The sequence below is a fragment of the Branchiostoma belcheri genome, unplaced genomic scaffold (genome assembly GCF_001625305.1).
Source record: "Branchiostoma belcheri isolate BF01 breed outbred unplaced genomic scaffold, Haploidv18h27 scaffold26, whole genome shotgun sequence".
NCBI lineage: Eukaryota > Metazoa > Chordata > Leptocardii > Amphioxiformes > Branchiostomatidae > Branchiostoma > Branchiostoma belcheri.
Genome location: NW_017803865.1, coordinates 440,282 through 461,129, shown reverse-complemented (window position 1 = coordinate 461,129; position 20,848 = coordinate 440,282). Strand labels below are relative to the sequence as shown.

General features: G+C 38.8%; 1 protein-coding gene across 1 annotated transcript in view; it reads left to right on the top strand.

Annotated features, from left to right (window-relative positions):
* The window catches only part of LOC109471994 (vacuolar protein sorting-associated protein 33B-like), a 20,814-nt gene extending 1,068 nt beyond the window's left edge, over positions 1-19,746 (top strand). The window contains exons 2-22 of the mRNA XM_019771554.1: positions 757-837; positions 1,112-1,173; positions 1,395-1,444; positions 1,817-1,884; positions 2,097-2,142; positions 2,470-2,564; positions 2,869-2,973; positions 3,156-3,252; positions 6,672-6,749; positions 7,580-7,653; positions 10,367-10,453; positions 11,795-11,888; positions 12,698-12,772; positions 13,507-13,571; positions 14,149-14,203; positions 14,566-14,612; positions 15,843-16,046; positions 16,377-16,478; positions 18,215-18,308; positions 18,565-18,675; positions 19,077-19,746. Of these exons, the coding sequence (XP_019627113.1) occupies positions 757-837; positions 1,112-1,173; positions 1,395-1,444; positions 1,817-1,884; positions 2,097-2,142; positions 2,470-2,564; positions 2,869-2,973; positions 3,156-3,252; positions 6,672-6,749; positions 7,580-7,653; positions 10,367-10,453; positions 11,795-11,888; positions 12,698-12,772; positions 13,507-13,571; positions 14,149-14,203; positions 14,566-14,612; positions 15,843-16,046; positions 16,377-16,478; positions 18,215-18,308; positions 18,565-18,675; positions 19,077-19,153 (1,767 nt within the window). The 3' untranslated portion in view covers positions 19,154-19,746. The remainder of the gene's footprint in view (positions 1-756; positions 838-1,111; positions 1,174-1,394; positions 1,445-1,816; positions 1,885-2,096; positions 2,143-2,469; positions 2,565-2,868; positions 2,974-3,155; positions 3,253-6,671; positions 6,750-7,579; positions 7,654-10,366; positions 10,454-11,794; positions 11,889-12,697; positions 12,773-13,506; positions 13,572-14,148; positions 14,204-14,565; positions 14,613-15,842; positions 16,047-16,376; positions 16,479-18,214; positions 18,309-18,564; positions 18,676-19,076) is intronic.
* Positions 19,747-20,848: the final 1,102 nt, after the last annotated feature.

Sequence of the window (20,848 nt, the reverse complement as noted above, 5' to 3'; positions counted from 1 at the left end):
GGTTAGCGTTGGTGACCGCCAAGCGGACAACTCGGGTTCGATTCCCGGTTGTGACCTGCTCGCCCCTTTCGGTTTTTACAGTGAAAGTGTAAGAAACCAGGAGGAGACAGTAGAAACAGATAAAAACCCCTTGGTCCCGGGCCGGATTTGAACTCACGGCTCCCGGGCCACAGTCAGATGCTCTAACTGAGTGAGCTAAAAGGTCTAGACCCATTGGCTGGGTCAGTTGGTAGCGCCTATAAACCCCCAACTGTTACACTACTCCCCCTTTTCTTTTCAAGATTCGTCCTCGAATCTTCCGAATTCGACATCCCTGGAGCGGCACTCTTTGCCAGAACTCACAGGGCCGGTGTGGGAACCAGTGTAAAAACCGAAAGGGGCGAGCAGGTCACAACCGGGAATCGAACCCGAGTTGTCCGCTTGGCGGTCACCAACGCTAACCACTACACTAAAAGGTCGCACGACCATTTAGCATGGTCAGTTAGCGGAGGATAAACCCCACTGTTACCTAGGATGAAAAGTCAACAACTTCCTCAGAAATATTCTTGCCACTAGAAGTGCATACCCGGAAGTGAACCTAGAAGTGTTGAATATTTTGATGTGCCAGTATGATTTTAATTTTAGATGAATGATATTTGAACCTGGATAACCTTGGAAATATAAAATTTTGTTACATTTGATATAATGGTAGTATGTGCAGTTTAGTAATACCAAGGAGGTTTAAAAAGATGGTTTACTGCAATGTGTCGCCTTCAGCTCCCAGGAAGAAAAGACCTGGTCATTGACCCAGACCTGATGACACCTTTGGATAGAATAGCAGGTGCTTCACTTCTCAAGGTACGTAGGTTAGAGGATAGCCATGGAAACTCAGGAATTCACTTCAGAATCTATGAATTTCTATGTACAAACTGGCCTCCATAGCTAGCCAGAGTGCCATCTGTTTTTTAATGGGGCTCTCTCTGGGTAGCACCCACGCTATTCAGAAGCCTACTCAGAGCCACAATGTTGATTTAACTATAACCTTACATTTTGTATATCGTATATATAATTTATAATAATGTCATTCATCTACTAGTAAAGTAAAACTTTTGTTATATCCTCTGATGCACAGCAACATGGTGTGGACAAGATATTCAAACTGGAACGAACAAAAATACATGGCGGGTGTGATCAGTAAGTGGACTTTAATGCATTGCTTTTTTCTTCATTGAAATGTTTAGAGAAATAAAATTTTTCTACAGAGTTTTTGAATTTCATTGGAGATTTGGAGGTTGTTTTTCCCACTGTGTACACTTGTGAATGTCCTGCTTGTTTGAAGCTTTCTTAGCGAAGGAATGTGTAACATCTATGACCTTTTGAAATGCCTTGACAAGTTTATTTCATTATCCCAACAGGCTGGTTTACCTGGTTAGGTCAAAGTTAACCACCACAAAGTTGATAGCAGGTGAGGTTTTATGTTATTACAGTTACTGTAATGCTTCAATTATGGCAACATAATCTGTATCAGTGCCCTTTGGAGTTATGCACTTTGGAGGCTTTGGAGGCAAGCTTTGGAGGCAAGCAGTGCAGCTGCAGCTGGTTATATTACACCAAACAGCATCGTATTCTGGCACATCCAACTGCAAGGATTGTTAAAAGCTATGTAATGAGGATCCCTCTAATAGAACCATGCAGTCCCAGTGATGATTGCCAGGTGATGCTTTAGACTGAGTTTAGCACTATTATTCTTTCTTTTACATATCAGTACTACATGTAGCACCAAATGCACTTCTTGACAACAATTACAACTAAGGTGTTGTTACTGTTTGTTCCACAGATCAGATTACGGCAGACATAAGAGATGCTAGGAAAAGGAAGTACAAGATTATTATGACACCAAGAAGAGTAAGTGTAACAACATGAAAGTTCATCTTTATTGGTAGCAAGGAGGTTCTCTTTTTTAACCTCCTTGTTGGTAGCTTACATAATACAAAACTAAAACTTTGTTCCAAGACAGTAAAGAAATAAACAATTAACTTTTGATTGTCCTACTACAGTTTCCAGGAAGTTTTTATGGCATGCGATGTTCATGAACCATATGTTATTTCCAACCACAGCTTCAAGTGTGCGACATGGTTTTGGAACATGAAGGAGTATTTGGATGTGAGTACATTCCACTAGATCTAGTGAGGGAAAATTGTGCGCAGGTTGCATTACCTGTCACTGTCTGTAAAAAGGTTTAACTACAAGATACCCGTAACAACTATTATGCAATAATGGTGACCTACATAGCAAGACTACTATTGATCAATTGTAGTGTCTGAAAAAAGGGTAGGTACCTGTACTGTACCAGTCCAAAACCTGTATGTCCATTTCACTTTGTAATGGTTGATTTGTTGTCTGTAGGCTGTCAGCTGTAAATTTTACTTAAGAACAAGAAATCTAGATATCATGTACTAGTATGTCATTAATTTCTGTGGACCTTTTCAGTGGTTAGTATAGAAGAGCTCCATCTTGACCTGATACCTCTGGACAGAGACCTTCTATCCATGGAGCTACCACAGTTTTTCAGGGACTATTTCTTGGTCAGTATGTTGCTGTATGAAAATTTTCCATAGCCTTAAGTTTTATAGGCAAAAAGCAATAAGCAAAAATATCAAGTTGGGCCAGATGTCATGTGAGGAAGATTATTGAGTAAGAAAGCATTCATATCCTTAAAAGTATTTGTTTATTGTCATTCTCAAATACACAAAGATTGGACAGGTGCTGATGAAAGGGTTCATGCTGCAGATCATTTACATTCTGCTAGATGGCATTTTTGAGCCACTGAATGTGATCTAAGTTGATGTTGTGATTGTTACACCAGTATCTTTTTCTATTCCTTTGCAGCATGGTGACCAGACTTGGCTGGCCAGTATTGCCAAGTCCCTAGTCAACATTCAGTCCCTGTTTGGACCCATTCCTAATATATATGGCCAAGGAAGATGTGCAAAGGTAGGGAAACAATGTGTGTGATATGTGAATCTACAACCAAACCTCTGCCATCAACACCTCTAAATAATGTTACTGATTCCTTCTGATATTCTCTTATTTGCCCCTTTTTCCAGTTGACTTGAGAGTTGAAAATTAAAGTATCTAAACTCCCTGATCAGATGCTGTTTTCTCCCTGCTGACAGATGGTGGCTGACATGGTGGATATGATGATGTCTGAGCTGGGAGAGAGACAGTCTCCCATTGGCTGTGAGATTGGACATCTCTTCCTCATAGACAGAGGTTAGGAGAAACTTTTTTTTTCAACAAGTTCAGCACCAAGGACAGGTCCTATTCATTGGCCATTGAGTGATGGGAGAGAAGGCACAAGCCCGTAATATCCACAAGAATTTTGCCAAGTACACCAGGTAATCCATACTCTTCTCGATAAGTGTGTTCTGGTCATGCAGAGGTTTGATGCCTTGGGCTCTCCCATACAAAAGGACGGAAGGCTCAGCATTGTCACCGAATCAAATGTCAGTCTATTTGGAAACTTTGCTATGAAAAAAGGGACTGTAATTTCTTAGGCAAGTCTAACAAAGCAGTCCAGTTTGAACACACTCAGCTGTGAGGGAAGTTTAATATTCATGATTAGAAATAAAAACCAAGTAGAAAATGATTAAAATGAATAATTAACGATGGATGATGCGCTGAAGCTAGAATAGCCTTCCCTTTGATGTGCATCCCCCATTAACAGTGTCTGCCGTTCTGAAGTCAGTTCATCCTGACATAATCCCAGCTACTCACCAGTCCCCATTACATGTCGGCACCCCAGGTCTACTCCTCGTCATTACCACAGTGTGGCTTAACGTCTCGTCTGGATTCAATGGGCCGTATTGATTGTCCTAATTGCCATTGTGAATTTCACTCTGAAACTGTCCATCTCTCGACTCCCGCCTTTTGTTGCCTGTAACCAGGCTTCCGTTGTGACCTAGTTTGTATTGTTACTTCATCCTTTCCTCTCCATCATCCATTCATAATGCCACTTAACTTCTTCCATGGGGATCAGTAGTGCTTTTATTTATTCCTTTATTGGTTTTGCCTGCAGCAAAACATACAGCCAAATGCTGCCTGTATGGACCATGGATATGGCAAATGGCTTACCTTGGTGAAAAGGATAGAAAAATGCTGAATAGTAACTAGTTAAGACAGAGTCAGTGAAAAATTCACAACCACTCTAAATGCTTCACAGAAGTGTAAAATCTTTAATCTCATACGCCAAAAAAACATTTACTCAGTCAAGCAACTGGGTATTAAGCAACTTTTTTTTTCCTTTTGGACTTCCAAAAAATTTGTCTTCACTTATTTGCATATCAATCAATAGTTCATGCTTATAAACCTGCCTTTCTCCTGCAAGTCTCTAGTGTCCCTAAAGGATACTACCTGAAATGTTTCCAAAATCATATCCAGTTGCTTGAGTAACTGTTTTTGGCATATGTTATTACCTGGATGTCTAAACTTTTAATGAGTAAATAAGGACATTCATTGTAGCTTCCTTACACTACATGTAAAGTACACATTGGAAATACCATAACATTTGTGATGCTATAATAAGTACATTTGTACTAGTACAGGTTTGACTTCTTCCTGCTTTTCAGTGCATGTAGTGTTAAATATGTAAGGACAGATTAATTTTGCTATTTATTGTAAGGTTTGTCAATACATTTTTGTTCTGTCATAGATAGATCAATACTTTGAGGTCAATGCCCTGTTCTATGCCCTGGATGGGCAGGGTGTCAAAAGAAGGTTGAATGTGGGGTAAATATTAATGATGTCACAAGTCTCCAGACAATATAGTAATCTTCTTGTAAGTGATGACAGAGGTGCAAAATGTCAGCAACAAACAATTTCCCTCCCTGGTTTCATTTCTGAGAAATTGAATCATGGCATTTTCAGTGTTCAGTAGAACAGGTGACAATGTCAACACGGGCACGTAACGTTACATGTAACCATTCAGTAAATTTTAAGTTATGGATTAGAAGGCCACAACAATTTAGTTTCATGGCTCTTTGATATTTGCAGGAAATTAACGGAGTGTGCAGGTGAAATGAAACTGGAACAGGTTTCCTGTGATAGACCTAAATGCTACCACAGGAGCCACAAAGTAAACAACCCAGAATGGGTAACTTTTAGAACAGTTTTTATTGCCTTGACGAATGGAGGAAAATGGAACAGCTATTAGTAGGAAGACTTTCTTCAACTGTTGGTGCCAAATTATGAACATTTTGGGTACATTCCTATCCTGAATCATGCATGTGATCTTTTCTGTTTTTTTTTCTAAATCAGTATAACTGATATCTTCAAACCAATAAATCAAATTAGTGTGGCCTAATGGAGTACATGCAGTTTTTATTTGCAGTAGTCTGGCAAGCCAGTGGCCTTTTGCAAAGCCCTTCTAAATGGTATATTCTCACCCAGTTACAGGACACATAGGTCAGTGACTGGTTTAAAAGGGGGAGGAGCTCTACTGGAGCATTTTAAGGCCTTGATCCAGCTACCGTAACAGCTTTCTACCAGTAGCTCCTTCTTGAATTACCGTGATAATGTATGGGTGCCCTTGGCATGACTTTCTCACTCTTGATCTGTTCTGTACGTATTTGGTGAGACTGCACGAAGTCAAAATATATCATTTAGTATTCTCACAGTCTAACAAAGTGCTAGTCATTACTGGAATGAAATGGATAATTAGGTTCTTCCAGCTTTACAACTAGAACACCAGATCAAAGGAGGATTGGGAGAGATGGAAGGAAAGAATCAAGAACTGCATGCCTATAGCTTGTCTGAGCATCAAGCTCATCGAAATGAGAGCTCTATGTGTATATGCGTGTGAAATATGTGATAACATTTTTAGTGTGCATACATATTATATGTGTGTATATACATGTTAATGCTATTCCTTATCATATGAATCACTTAAAACACACCAAAGAAAGATAATTTGTGTCTAAAGTCAGTTGTATTATATTAATGTATGTAACAGCAGTTAATAGAAGTCTATCCCAGTTCAAAGTGTTGTGCATGTTTGACACAGTGCCGCCTGATGTAGCCCTGGTTATTAGGAAAGCGATTCGAATGTCTCTCCTCTAGAGCGCAGCATGCCACTCTGAATATATCATGGGATATTGTGGAGCGTTCTCAATCTCATTCACAACTAAGGTCATGATCGCCCCACTGGCCTTTGCCCTCAGGATGGTCTGACCCTCTCTCGAACCGGTGCTTTCGCTAAGAGGAAATGCGCTGTGTTGCATTCTTCATGTACGTGAAATGCCTTGTTCTTTTCTCGTCCATACATTACAAAGTACAAAAAATTTTTTTCCTTAAGAGTGATTCAGACCAATTGAAATGGAACATGTTAAGAAAAACCCAAATCCCCCAATTCCTCCCCATTGAACCATATATTTTAGGATTTAGTGTGAAGTTTAGTAATTTCTGTGGCTTTATCATTTTTTTAGGGTTAGGGAAGCTACAGTATAGCCAATACCTTTACTTAGGTATAGCACTTAAAAAAATAACGTAATTATTTTCATTTAGTAGTGTAGACTTTTGATGTCAAATAAACATTATGGAATTTGTCTCCTTTTGTTGTAGGATTTCCCCTCCCCATGTACGATGCCCCTCTTTATACGTGTAAAATTGCTCCTGATGCATTTTTGTTGTTGCAGATGTAGACTATGTGACGCCGCTGTGCACCCAGGTCACATACGAGGGTCTTTTGGACGACATCTTCGGCATCAAAAGTGGTAGGCCCTCCAATAACTTTATTAAAAGCATTTTCATGTAGAATCCCAACTCCTCAGGGAATCCACTTCAAATCTTCTATTCCTGGGTACATGGAAGACTCTTTCAAATTTTCGCCGCATATGATTATGTTTCCCTGTGCGAGGATAATGCAGGATAAGTGTATTGGGTTTGTCTGGGGAAATCATTATCACAGACGAGGATGTTTTCCCAGATGGAGTATTTCATCAGGAGTCCTGCTTGAACTGTGTAACATCAAAGAGGAATTACCAGCCCCACTGCCAGAGGATCAGCACTAAATAAGTCATTGTTTTGATATATGTTCTAATGATCCAGACAGTCCCTCTTTCATGAAAAATCAATAAAGTACATTGCAGAAGGCTGTGCTATAAGTGGATCTCTCTCTATAGAAACTATATAATATTATGTTACTAACAGTTACAATGCATCTTTGCAATCTTTGTTTGGATAAATACCTGAAGTGTAATGATTGTCTTCTGAGGGTGATAGATGAACAATATGTTTCATGTTGTATACTACGGGGAATAAAAAGTTATTATTTTATGCATGTTTTCTCAAGAGGTATAAAGCAGTGAGTACTGTTTAATTGAAATGGGGGTGGACAAATTAAAGTTTTGTTTTTCTCTAAGATTTAAAAGAGTTATAAAAATCACAATTGCCTATGAAGTTTGTGTGGAATTGTTTTCAAGTGAGGGTGACATTCTAGTGTTACCACCAACACTGTTGTACATGGTACATGTAAATGTTGGGATTGAATGTAAAATAAAACTGTTCACAAATTTAGGAAGTCTTCGGAATCCTTCTTTTTCAGGTTCAGTTGAATTTGGACCAGACGTCACAGGAACCGACAAGAGCATCAAGATTATGCTGTCAGGAGAAGATGAGGTACAGATTTAAATATAAAAATACTTCAATCTGCAGTTCCACAGAAAGCAGCTAGGGACGTTTGAGCCCAAATATCACCACTTATTCCTGAGCACATGGGCTGTCTATGAACAAAAATCATGACTATAGCATGTCTGGCACATGAGCTTTGCTGCATTAGTAATAATGGTTTTTATTGTCCAAACAGTACCCGTGCAGTTGCAGCCTTTAACGGCTGAATTGATGCAGGGTATCACATAATAATCAATATACATAATCAATACAAATCACAACAAACAAGTAATACACATGATAACACATATGTTTGCTCCACAATTTTTTGTGGAACTGTCGCAAGGGTCTGTGCGGCTGCCATTCGGCGCCACAAGGTGACCTCAATACGACTTTCCCCAACCGAAGTTAGGTACCCATTCACACCTGGGTGGAGTGAGGAAATTCGTGTTAAGTGCCTTTCCCAAGGGCACAACGTCGGGCGCATGTCCAGACATGTACCGGGTACGACTCGGGTTAGAACCCGGGTCTCCCGGTTCACAGTCGAATGATCTACCACTACGCCACCCGACGCCACCATTACAGAGTTAAGCAGCTAGGGGTCTAAAATGCTTTCATTTCTCTGATAGGTTTACATACCAAATTGAATGTTCATAAGCCTTGTAAGTTCTTAGTTTCGTAAGCCTTCTGTTGTACCACCACTAACACTGTTACATACAAACCCTACCAAGAACATAATGGTATTGGCAAAAGTAATGGCTCAATAATACAATATGGTACAGAACATGCTTCTTTTATTTGTAACAAGGATGCAGGGTTTGAAGTCAGTTGGCCAAAATACATCAGAATATAATAAATGGATGAAACATGAAGTCATACTTAAGACCTTGGTCACACCAACAGATGTAAGTTGTAGTCAGACTGCTACAGTCATTTTTCTTTTGATTTGCCCCTATAGTCAAGAAGTAAATGATATTTTCCTTTTCTTAATCATGGTATTGATATTAATTATGCAATAAATTTTGCTGATACTGACAATTTGTTAAAAGGGCTATCTTCGATCTGTTTTTTTTAAGAGTCCCATTATAGCAGAAAGCTTTTTGTAGACTGTGCTAATTGTATTATTTACTTAGTACAAATGTGCTATAAGTTTCTATAATCGAGTTGCCCATGTGAGAATAGGATGTTTGCTAGTCTTAAAAGTGACATGGAACCATACAAATGTATTTTGCTAATGCCAAACAATTTAGTTTCTTGGTTCTTGGAATTGGCACTTCATCTGCTCAAAGATTTGTTTAAAAAAATCACATGACTTTTATTGTAGTACCATTTTTGATATGAACCAATTGTTGTTACAATTGGTCCATTTATCAATGCATCAAAAGTCAAAAAGTTGTTATTAACCAGCCTCATGGTAATATTGTAACTCCTGTTATCATGGTATTAATAATTTGAGTTTATTATATGGGATACTTTTTTATTCCTCTCTTCAGATAGCCCAGCTGCTTTATTACCTGCGTGCAAAAATCTGAGAACCAAGAAATTGATTAGGGTGTCCTGAAGTGGAAGTCCAAATGCATTTTGCTGATGGAAGGTTCTTTTGCTGGTGTCTAATTTGATAATATTGTGAAAACACAGCACACAGGCAATACCTACTGTGCCTGTGAGAAATCTGGATTTTTTGTCAAAGTTGCAAATATAATATATGTATTTATTACAAAAATCATGTAGTCACTTATAAACCATTCAGTACTTCAGTGGTCAGTGGTCTAAGGACCAGCAGGTTGTGAGTGTGAATCCTGTTGTAGTTACTTCAACAGGCAGGCTACTAGAAAAAGTCACAGGTCTTATGATGGGATGTTAAGCTGTGGTCCACAGATCTCTTTCATTTTTCAAAGTGTTACATCTCTAAGGCAACACTAAGTTGATTTTTGTTTTTTTTATCTTAGGTTGCTACAATGGTGTTTAAGATGTTAATAGAAAACATACGTTGCCATAGCAAGTTTTATGTTACATCCTCCAGGCTAGAAGCTGTTATGATTATGTTAACTTCCCACAGGGAAACCATCAAAGGTTTCACTAATAATGTCCTGTAGTTCTCCAATGAAATTATCATGTAGTATAAATTCAACCACATTGCTGACATATGTATGCTAACGTTTTTTTTTGTTTTTTTGTTTTTGTTTTTTTTATTCCAACATGTAATCACCAGACGTGGTGGGGACACACTCAAGTTTTTTCAACTTATATTAATGCCGCCACCAACACAGGGGACAAATACATGACAGGACAATACTCATTTACACCTGAGCTAAGTGAGGAAAGTCGTGTAAAGTGCCTTTCCCAAGGGCACAAGATCGGTGGCATGTCAGGACTCGAACCCGGGACTCTTAGTTCTGAGTCGCGCACTCTACCGCTACGCCACACGACCCCACTGCTATGCTAACGTTACATATTGGTCTAAGGATTCAAACTAAAACATGTAGTATGAAAACAGTTTTGAGAGGTAGTGAGAAGGCAAGTTAAGTGCTGGACAGAAGAGTGGAAAGCAGTGGTGGCCTGCATTGTCGACAGATGATGATGAATTTTCAATAGTCAACAGTGAACATGAAATTATTGAGCCCATCGCATGATAAAACCTATCTGCATAACAATAAACTTTGAAAGGTCCTCTTGAAACATAAGTCCAAACTATTGTATTGATCCATGTTTTTTCCTTCAGGTGTTCAGAGCTATCCGAGACCGCCACTTCTCCAATGTGTTTGGGTTCCTCAGTGCCAAGGCCAAGGAGCTTCAGACCAGCTACGATGTGAGTCTATGGCTGCATACTTAAAACATCAAGTTCAGGTACAGATACCTGTACAAAGGTTTAGGTACAGGTGTAGACCTGTACCTGTGCAAACACACTTGTACTTGAACAATGTGATGATGGAAATATGAATTCAAAACAGTTATTAGAATATACATGCATAATGTAGACTTCAGGTATCTTATGCAGAGAACCCAATGCATGCTTTCAGTAAGATCTCAAATAAAAGATGTTTCAGGCTCTACGAGTCAGTCTTTTGGGTCTCTGCTATAATGTGCTTTTTCTCTGATAGCATATCAGTTCTTGTGAGCTGCTTCTTGGTTTCTTGTGAGCTGCTTCTGTAGATGATCCACAAGAAACCAAGGACTGAGATCTGACGTTACATCTGAAAAATCACATTATTAGCCTCAAAAGCCTGCCTGGTGAAGTCTGCTCAGGAGGCTAGTACTTCAGAAGGAGCTGATAATTGGGAAGCGTGAGTCGTGACGACCACCTGTTGTTCTGATTGATCTCCATCAGTTTGCTTCCAACCGACATCAGGGATTGGACTTGCTATTTATAGATGTCAAAGCAAAGCTGGCGTGTTGTTCATTACTGCTGTCCCCCAGCACCTGTCCCACTTAATTGCTGCCATTTATATAAACCCAAGATAGCAGACCTGCTTCCTAATCTCATTAAACTACATGATTGGCATTTACTGCTGCACCTGCTTGTACTGTCATAAGAGGTTTGGGTAGCCTTTTGGTCTGGAGAAGAAAATTGTTCATCCTCCCAGCCGGATGCCATCTGCCTTTGCATTTCTTTTCTGATTCTCAGCTAGCAATATCATTACTTTCTTTTGCTGTAAAATGACACGAAATATCATAATCTTTCAGTAAATACCAAAGCAGCTTTCTAGCTGTGCTACATCTTTTTTTCACAGTATCTAACATAAGATGTATGGGTGGCTAAAACAACAACAACAACAACAACAACAACAACATCTTTGCATCTAAGGGGGATACATGAAAAGGACAAATATAGGTGTTAATAAGTTAACGATAGTCATATCTCTCATAATTCAGTTGCTTAGCATGATAGGTCCATACTCTTATTTATAGGACAAAGTTTGCCAATAGGAGGGTTTGTCAAGAAATTGTATGCAATGGAAATGATTGTATTCAACCGTTGTTGACTCACAATCCTGCATTAATTTTGTGCACATACAAGTAACGGCTTTTTGAAATGGGAAAATAAGTATCTCAATCCCAGATGCAGAAAGAATCTCTTTATATGCCAAAAGATCAGTACAGAACCCCTTGTAGGTTGGAGGTTTGAATATTCAACTGTTCTCTCTTGCAGAAACGTCATAACTTGAAGTCGGTTCAGGACATGAAGCAGTTTGTCTCAGAGGAGCTCAGTAACCTCAAAAAGCAGCACAAGGCTCTGACTTTACGTGAGTAGAATCTACAGCACACATAGTTCTCAAATATCTGAGCTTTAGGTGTCTGAATTGATAAGTACTAAAATGTGAGAACATAATCTGAAAGTTTATGCATTGACATTTGAAGACCCCAAGCATTGAATCTCAAGATAGTTAACATACATGGAACGTCTGTCTTTTCTGGCACGCCTAGTGGAAGATCTAGATTAGCTCTTCAGTACTTGTGAGGTAATCTGGTTTGAGATACCTTTCCCCTACAGTGTTGTTACCCCCCTCCCCCACAGCTGCAAAGAAGGTGTCAGTTTCTGAATATGACCCTTTAGGTCGAAAAACTGTTGCGGTATTAAATTTCTCTGGCTCAGATTTTGGACCCGTGCCAGATTTGTAGATTGCACAGACCAGTGGAAGTCTGTGGTGTTTTGTGCAACTTGATCGAAGCAATAACTCGTCAGTCCCGTGACAGGTAACAATGTGTCACTGCTATGCCTCTCCCCTCACCTCCATGAAACTGTGATAAGGTACCTGTCATTGTCTTTTTTGCTGTGTATTTGCAGTGGCTTGCTTTTATAGCACTGATAGCATGGCCAGTATGATGAATTCAGGGCAAATGTTGATAGCCAGGAAATTGTTAAGATTTATATATAGGTTACTCGTTCATATAGAGAAACGAGAAAAATATTGAGAAATATTGTATATTGAGAAAAAGTAATTCCTTTCAATTTTTTAGTCATTTTATTTTAAAAATGATGTAAGCAGTTGATGTAAACTTGTTGTTAAATGTCTGTGGAATAATATTGTTTGACACTTTGTTTTGATTTCAGACATTGGAGCCTGTGAAACCATAACAAAGAACAAGAGCAGAGGAGACTTTGAAGAACAAATGAGAACAGAACATGGTCTGCCAGCCCAGTTGTTATGATTTTAGTTCACATTTGCCTTACATTAGACCAAACTCTTCACAGCATTTTGATATTTGAGTAACCCCCTACCAGTTTTTCTAGAAATTTTTCCTTCTACCCACGGTGATATTGGTAATGGACTGCCCCTGAGCCGGGGATATGTGATTGATCCGTTGTCTGGTGGGACTTCTGCCAGAGGAAATTGGTTTTTCATTGATAATGTCAGGGTTGCCATGTTGCACCAGAAAATTAATTGTGCATGCAGAGTGTGTGGAGGGCCCCAGGTACAGCACGATATTGCACTGCATAAAACTGTTATGTGAAGAACACTGTAGAGAACAAGTATATTAGCCAGTGGTATGACTACATGTTTTGTTTTTTATCTACGGTAAAGGCAATGTTGATCAGATTATATCTTGTTAGTATATCATTCAAACACTGAAATTTTCATGGAGTGGGCCAATGATGAAATAAAAATAAAAACAAGCAAGAAAAAGAAAAGGCATTCTGTGATAGACTTAAATGCTATGGTAACATATGAACCACAAAGTCAACATGTGGCCTGGTAGAAAACCCACATAATGTTATCATCTGTGATCTGAATTACATTTCTAGCAGATACATAGAGCCACGTCGAGACTTATTCTCATGAAAATATTTCTCATAAACACATTACACTGCACTGATACAATGTGCTAATTTTATGATCTACATACATGTTCATGTTGCAGGTTTATTGGAGGGTGTTGATGTTAGAGAGTGCATCAACTTTATTGAAGAGTCCATCAACAGACAGGTAGTTCATGATTGTGGCCAAGTGTTCTTGAATTATGATAACCACTTATTAATAAACGAAAGGTCAGCAATACATGGTGCCTTCTCTTCTAGGTCTTAAAGTACATGTTTTTGTCTGCTTCCTGCAAACTATTACATTGCATGTATGAGTGTAATTTGTATGAGTGCATGTATTTTGTGATACAATCTTAAGGCTTCTGAAAATTTGTTGCAGAAGGGTATTTTGAGCCATTTTTATGCCACCAATGAGTTTATCTATTTTTTTTTTAAATTTACATGTCATTGAACTGAAGTTGCTTCTTTTGGGGAAACATGTAGTTGTTTTCATATCTGATTTTCTTCAAAGTTGGACCTATTTGTTTACCTATATTAGATTTCTTCAATATGTACATTGTATTGTGCATGCACAATGTGGAGTGTATTGCTAAAATTGTTTGGCAATTGGACTAAGCTGTATTTTTTTTGTAGGTTGTTGCTGCTTTTCCCATTTCTTATTTCTTATGGTAGGGAGGAAGACTTGACTTATATCAGGCAAATGTACAATCAATGTCCATTGTATTTCTGTTTTCCAATGACAGCACAGTCGCACAGAGGTCCTAAGACTGCTGTGCATGCTCTCATCCACACAAGGAGGTAAGTGATCCAGACTTCTTCTCCATGGCTCATATCGCTAAACTAGAGTAACCTCTGTGTTGTCTATTTATCATAGGTTTTTATTAGCTTCTTTCAAAAAACGCTAAAACAACACTTCATCACAATGTCCATTTTCTCTTGATCATTGACCAGTATATTGTTGATGATGAATGGGGTGTTGGAAAAACTGCTGATGGCTTCAAGTGCTCAGGCAGCAAGAAAAATGACCATGTTACTGAAACAGATGTTAATTTGCACCAATCCTCCAAACTAGGGCACGGCCACCTCATTTCCTTTATACTTCGTGTTGTGATTGGATTAGATATTGATTTACTGAAGTCGGCTATTTTTGATCGTTGCAGGTCTGCCGTCCAAGGACTACAAATCTTTGAAAACCCAGTTTCTGCAGGTCAGAGGTCATGCCATGAATCACACCCCGTTCTGTTGTACCGAATCCCAAGTGTACCATAGTTTTACATCCAGTTGGCAAGGTGTTAGCTTAGGCCACACCAATTTAATTTGTTGGTTCTCGGATTTTTTCAGAAAAAATATGAAGCGACAGGGAGAAAAAAATAAAAATAAAAACAGGTCTAGGCATCCTATTATAGCCTTAAATGCTACGGAATGAGCCATGAAGTCAACACAGGCTGGGTTAAAATTCAAACATTGAATTTTGAACTTTTAACCAAACCACTGCAATGATAGATGGGAAAACTGTAACTATAGTAGGAAGAAAAGGACTTTCCTCAACTGTTGGGGGCAAAACATGAGCATTTTTCAGTTGATTCAGGACCAGAATCAAATTTTTTTTTTTGCAAATCAGAAAAAAACGAAGAGGCGAATCCGAGAACCAACAAATTAAATTGGTGTGGCCTTATGAAGGAGAAAAATGTGATACTATTGAATTCATGTAGCTGTAACATCTCAAAATATGCTTGTCTTATCTGCACATGCAGTGTGTAATTTGTTCATTGTCACCACTTTTGCATGTGTGACTGGAGATGAATTTGATATTGTCACCAAAATATGTCTGATCTACATTTATCTCATTTTAGTTACCCGGTAGTATTGCATGTGTGTTACTGGCAGCAGTCTAATAGTAATATCTCAGTAATATGTATTACCCTATCCCCCACCAATATGACTGAAGCATTACTGCTTCTCAAAGTGTTTGAAAGCTTAGGGGACTTGTTGGCTTTACATTATAAATAACATGTATGAGTTGGGCCTCCTGAGAAAGCCCTAAAAGCCTGGGACCAGATACCAAGGTGTTAGATAGAATGTGTAACTAAGTAAGATGAGGCAGAGAGCCAACACGTTCAACCAATGTTTACTTCAATCATACAAACTTGGCTACTTCTGTGCATGCAACCAATTTCATCCAAGTAATTTTTACTCCTTTTGTGAATTGTTGCTCATACTGAAGGAAAGATGTCCTATCCCTCACACCCACCCACACTCTCACTAGACTTGGCATCTACGTCAGTTCACTTAGCTACTAAGATCATGTCACTCATGCCAGAAATATAATAACCTTCTGCTTGCCGAGGTTAGCTTTTGTACCAAACTTGCACATGTTACAGGGTTATAGTTAGTAAGTAGAGAGAATATTGAGAATACAATTTTGACACTACCACAGAGTTACGGGACAGAACATCTCCTCACGCTGCACAACCTGAAGAAACTGGGCCTGTTTGTGGAGCAGCAGGCACCTGATGCAACAGCCAACAAACTGACGGACAAAATGGCTGCCAAGCTGACAGACGGCATGGCATCCTTACAGCTCCAGCTCCAGCTGCCCAAGAAGAGCCAGTTCCGAGCTGTCAGCAGGAAGCTGAATCTGGTAAGAGCTGTGGTACAATGTAACTGTAAATTTTGAAATTTTGAATTTACAACTGTCATGGTAGATACAATCACTATATAGAAAAGGATTTCACCATGTTATTTGTATTATAAGCAAAGAAAAATAAGAACATTACCAGTGTTGTGTATCAGTACATAGTATTTCCAAATATTTCTGCCTCATCATGAATGCTGTCCAGTTATGAGAAATATGTGGTTCAAGTTCGCCAAGGGAATCATGAATTTTTTTTTGCTTTGTTCAGCAGTACGTATGCTCAAGTGGAATATGTAGCAGTTATATGATGTCCTTTCATTTTTTTTCTCCTTACAGATACCAAAATCTGCAGAGAACTTTGAGCTAAGGAACCCCAATGACATGGCGTATGTCTTCAGTGGAGCATATGCCCCTCTTAGCTGCAAACTTATTGAACAGGTAATAAGATTCCCAACTTCTAATATGAATGTTCTTGTTGCTGTCTTGACAGTCAGACTAGTCACTGTCCCTGATGAGGAATTACAGTCACAAGTTTATGATTTTCCCAGATATTGAACCACATCCATACTGTTGTTGCTGTCCCTGGTGCTGAATGATAGTTGCACAAATACAACCATTTAGCTTTTGAATCAGATTCATGTTGTCATCCATGTCAAATTAACTTGCTGAATGCCATTCAAACAGACGTGATTCTACCTTGGACTGAATTGCATGTATATTTTTACATTGTTATCTCTGTTTATGTTGCTGAATCATACCAAGACCATATGATTTGGCTCTGATTCCTATTCGCATTGCCTTCACTGCCCCAGTGCTAAAATACATTCACACAGGATGTAAGTTGTTTCTGAATCCCATTCACACTTCAACTGCTACCCCTGGTGCTGCAAACATTCACACATCCAGTCCTGTCCCTGGTGCTGAACCACCATTATATCCACTTAGAATCTCAATGGTTCTGAATTACATTCTCACACAGAATGCTCTCTAATGCCGAATCATTCAATTTGTTATCACTGTGTCTTGTGCTGAATAGTATTCACACTATCTATCTACACAAAACCCTGACCCTCATTCTGATGAGGACATTATTACTCACATCTCATGTGTTTTCAATTAAGTATTCTCAATGCTAACTGCATACCAGTATTCACTTCTACACTTATCTTTGGGATATCAAGCGATATTCAGCAATCAGTGGTTGAATTTCATTGTCTCTGGTGATAGATCACAATCAACTGTACATTATACTATCAGAAATACCACATGATGTTGTATAATGAACACATCATTGTTTGCACACATTTTGTTCGCACATATTCACACTTTATTCAAGTACTAGTACCTTCATCCTCATTGCATTTTGCTCGAGTGTTCCCCTGGGACATGAACAAACCACATCTGTACATGGTATCAAGCATGGTCTTGACAAGAAATGTTTAAAAGTCAACGGCCTTAACCTTTGACCTCACACATGTGCAGTTCAAGCCCTGACCTGGTGTACAAATGTAGTCCAGTCAACAGCAACACATTAGACTCCCTGATACTCACCATGAATCCTAATGAAGTATGGTGATATCATTACCATTGGCAGTGACTTATTCAGCACTGACATTCTTATTCTTCAGAACAAAATTGCATTTATACTAATTTCATTGCTGAAGCAAAATAAACTTTGCATTGAATTTTTGATTCTCGAAAGGATCTTTACATTGAGTTATTTGTCTTCTGAACGACCTTTACATTTAGTAATTTGTTTTGAAATGACCTTTATGTTATATATTCTCATCATACCCTTTTGATTGAATTATTTGGCCTTTCTTTTTAGCAGCTGTCAGTAAATACTATTGTAGGTTGTGTGGAAATAGATGATGACTAACACTTGTTACCTCTGGCATTGTTTTTGCTGTGTTTGCTCATACGATTGTGGACCTGTTTCTGACATACCGGTAGTTGCTATGCATATGCATGTTTTTGATATGTGGGTAGAACTTGCAAACTTGAAGATGCAGTTTGATTTTGGGCCCCCTAGCAGCTTGTTTTGGAAACTTAAAAAAAGAAAAAAACTCAAGAAAGGTCGAATGGATTTTCAGGCCGTTCAGCATGTAGGTAGTTTAGATACAGATACAGATGCACATAATTAGATGCAGATGTAATTTTTATCTGTGATACAGGTGTTACAGCGGGAAGGTTGGACAGGTGTTGAGGACATAGCAAAACTCCTACCTGGAGACAACTTTGTTCATCTCAAAGCAAAATCAGCAAAGGGTAAGGAGAGGGCAACTGATTTGACACTCATAATTGGATACTTTTCATATCAAGATCTAAAAAATACACCAATGATACTAGTGAAAATGTCCCATAAACTGCATACAGAACAAAATGTAACAAAATTAATAAACAAAATCTAATTTACGTTTGTCTGTAATTGTCTGTAAGTAGAAATTAAAGCATTCTTTTGAAATCTCAATTTATATATTCACTAACTAAAGATATACATGTATTTGATATTTTTATTTGTTAGGAAAGGCAAGTGGATCTAATCCAGACTCTGACAAGATAGTGTTGGTGTACTTCCTTGGTGGCTGCAGTTACACTGAAGTGTCTGCACTCAGATTTCTAGGGAAGCAAAAAGGTAGGTTCCTAGAATTTGTGGGTATCTAATCTTGTAGATACCCTTTTAATCTCAGTTTGTCATCTACAGTCATTGTCTGTTGTTGCATCCGAGTTTGTCATCTTTGCTTGAAAATTGCTTCATTATATTTTGTGTGTAGATCTATGTAACGTGTCCCTGTGTTGACTTGAGTTTGCATAAACCTTTAACATGAAACAGCTCTCATAAGCCTTCTCTTTGTGTAACCATGGACAGCTATTACAATCCTTGAATTTGCAACAGCTTTGAACACTAAGCACTGAGCATTGAATGACTGGTACATAATTTGGTGTGGTGTGTAGTGGTTTGTGTATCACTGTCATTGTTGAACACAGCCTCAAAATGCCTAAATGATATGTTTGTGTTTTTGTGTTTGTATCCAGGATACAGATTCCTAGTCGCCACAACTGCACTTGTTAATGGAGGAAGACTGATTGAGTCTGTTTCAGGATGGAAATGACACTAAAACTGACTCTCCAAGGGCACATTCCTCTGTATACATGTATCAGAAATTACAGTGAAGCATTCTTTTGTGTATATACTAGTAATACTGTACAGTATTGTACCTATTTTTAGAGCACCTTTCTACATGGATTATGATGAAAACATTCTTCTTGTCTTTATGTTTTCTGTCTGCGATATTATCTTCATGGTGTCAACTAGCCAACTACAAATGTTGATCATGTTTCAATGATGTTTACAGTGTTACAAATGTGTTTGTTTAAGTAGTTAGAATGAGCAGGTACAGTAGTCTTATTGTTTATGACATGAAGGCAGCAAATCTGTACAAATTTGGAGTCCTTATTGGAAATAGGTGTTATTTAATATGCAAATTCTTGCTTTCACATCAAATACATGTACTAGATATCTATCAAATTATATAGTCAGAGGTGAGGACTCAATAATAGGTATTAGAACAGTTACTCAAGTTACTTATAATGCAGCTTGGGTTATGTGCATACATGTATATACTGTTTATATGTTTCAATGATCAGGAATTGGAAGCCTTTAGGCATGATATTTCCTAGTGTGTGTAGCCAACTGGTAAAGGAGGTCAGATGCGAATTTGATGCTAGAGAGGAAATGTGATGCTTTTTCAATAGTTATTAGCCAATTGGAGCTGTGCTTTATACCACAAATCACGACTTTCCTCACTCCATGTAGGTGTTATGCAGGTAGGCTTTAGTATGCGATTTGGAGAAACTCGAACGTCGCGTTTCACCATATCGCATGTCGATTTTGGCCACCGGAGAGCGGTAACGCGCAGATCGGCCGTGTGTGCGATTTTGGCCACCTGAGAGCAGCAACGCGCAGATCGCCGAAATGAGGGGCAGGCCATCATGTGTGTGCGAATTTCTCCGCTTGAAGGCGGGAACTCGCAGATCGCCGAGATGCGATCGCACGTACGGGAAATGCTCCGAAATGAGCCTGCCGAAATGTGGTGTGGCCTGATGACGTGAATTTTAAACATCATATATTTACACTGGGGATTTTATAGTTAGACCAAATGCCAACGTTTGATTTAGTCTTAGTATTAGTCAGAAAGTTAACTTGTTGCTTTCTTTCCTCCACTCACAGAGTCTTCAACAGGAACGAGAGGAGTTTTCGTTGAGAAACACTGAATCGCCGATAATATCCACGTAGAGTCGGCAACATATTTACAATGTATTTCAAATATTTCTGAATGATATTGAGGGGTGTACAGTAAAATTACAACGTTGACGAGAGTGTGATGGTGGGGCCATCTAAATGGCGAAGTTATGAATAAGTAGGGTCGCCGAAAAGCATACATATGTGTGTGTGAGTGAGTTGGTCAACATCTCGAAGCAAATATCGGAGCAAAGTATTCTTTACCGGCGGTTATATACCGGGCTATAACTTAGCCCATCTGGGCAAGAATGTGCAATAACGATGATTAAAGTGTAACGCTATATGTTATTGCGTGCTAGAATAAGGTGGCCCTCTAATGCTAACATCTACACGGGGATTTACGACAATCGCCATAACTTCCCTCTCTACCAAAATAACAACATGGCGACGGTGATGTTGTGACGCTATCCCGTCATCCATTGTGGTATCGGCTTGGCGACTTTGCGGTAAGTGTTTTCATAGAAATCAAGGTAGAGAGAAATTATTTGTACATACTGTTCATATG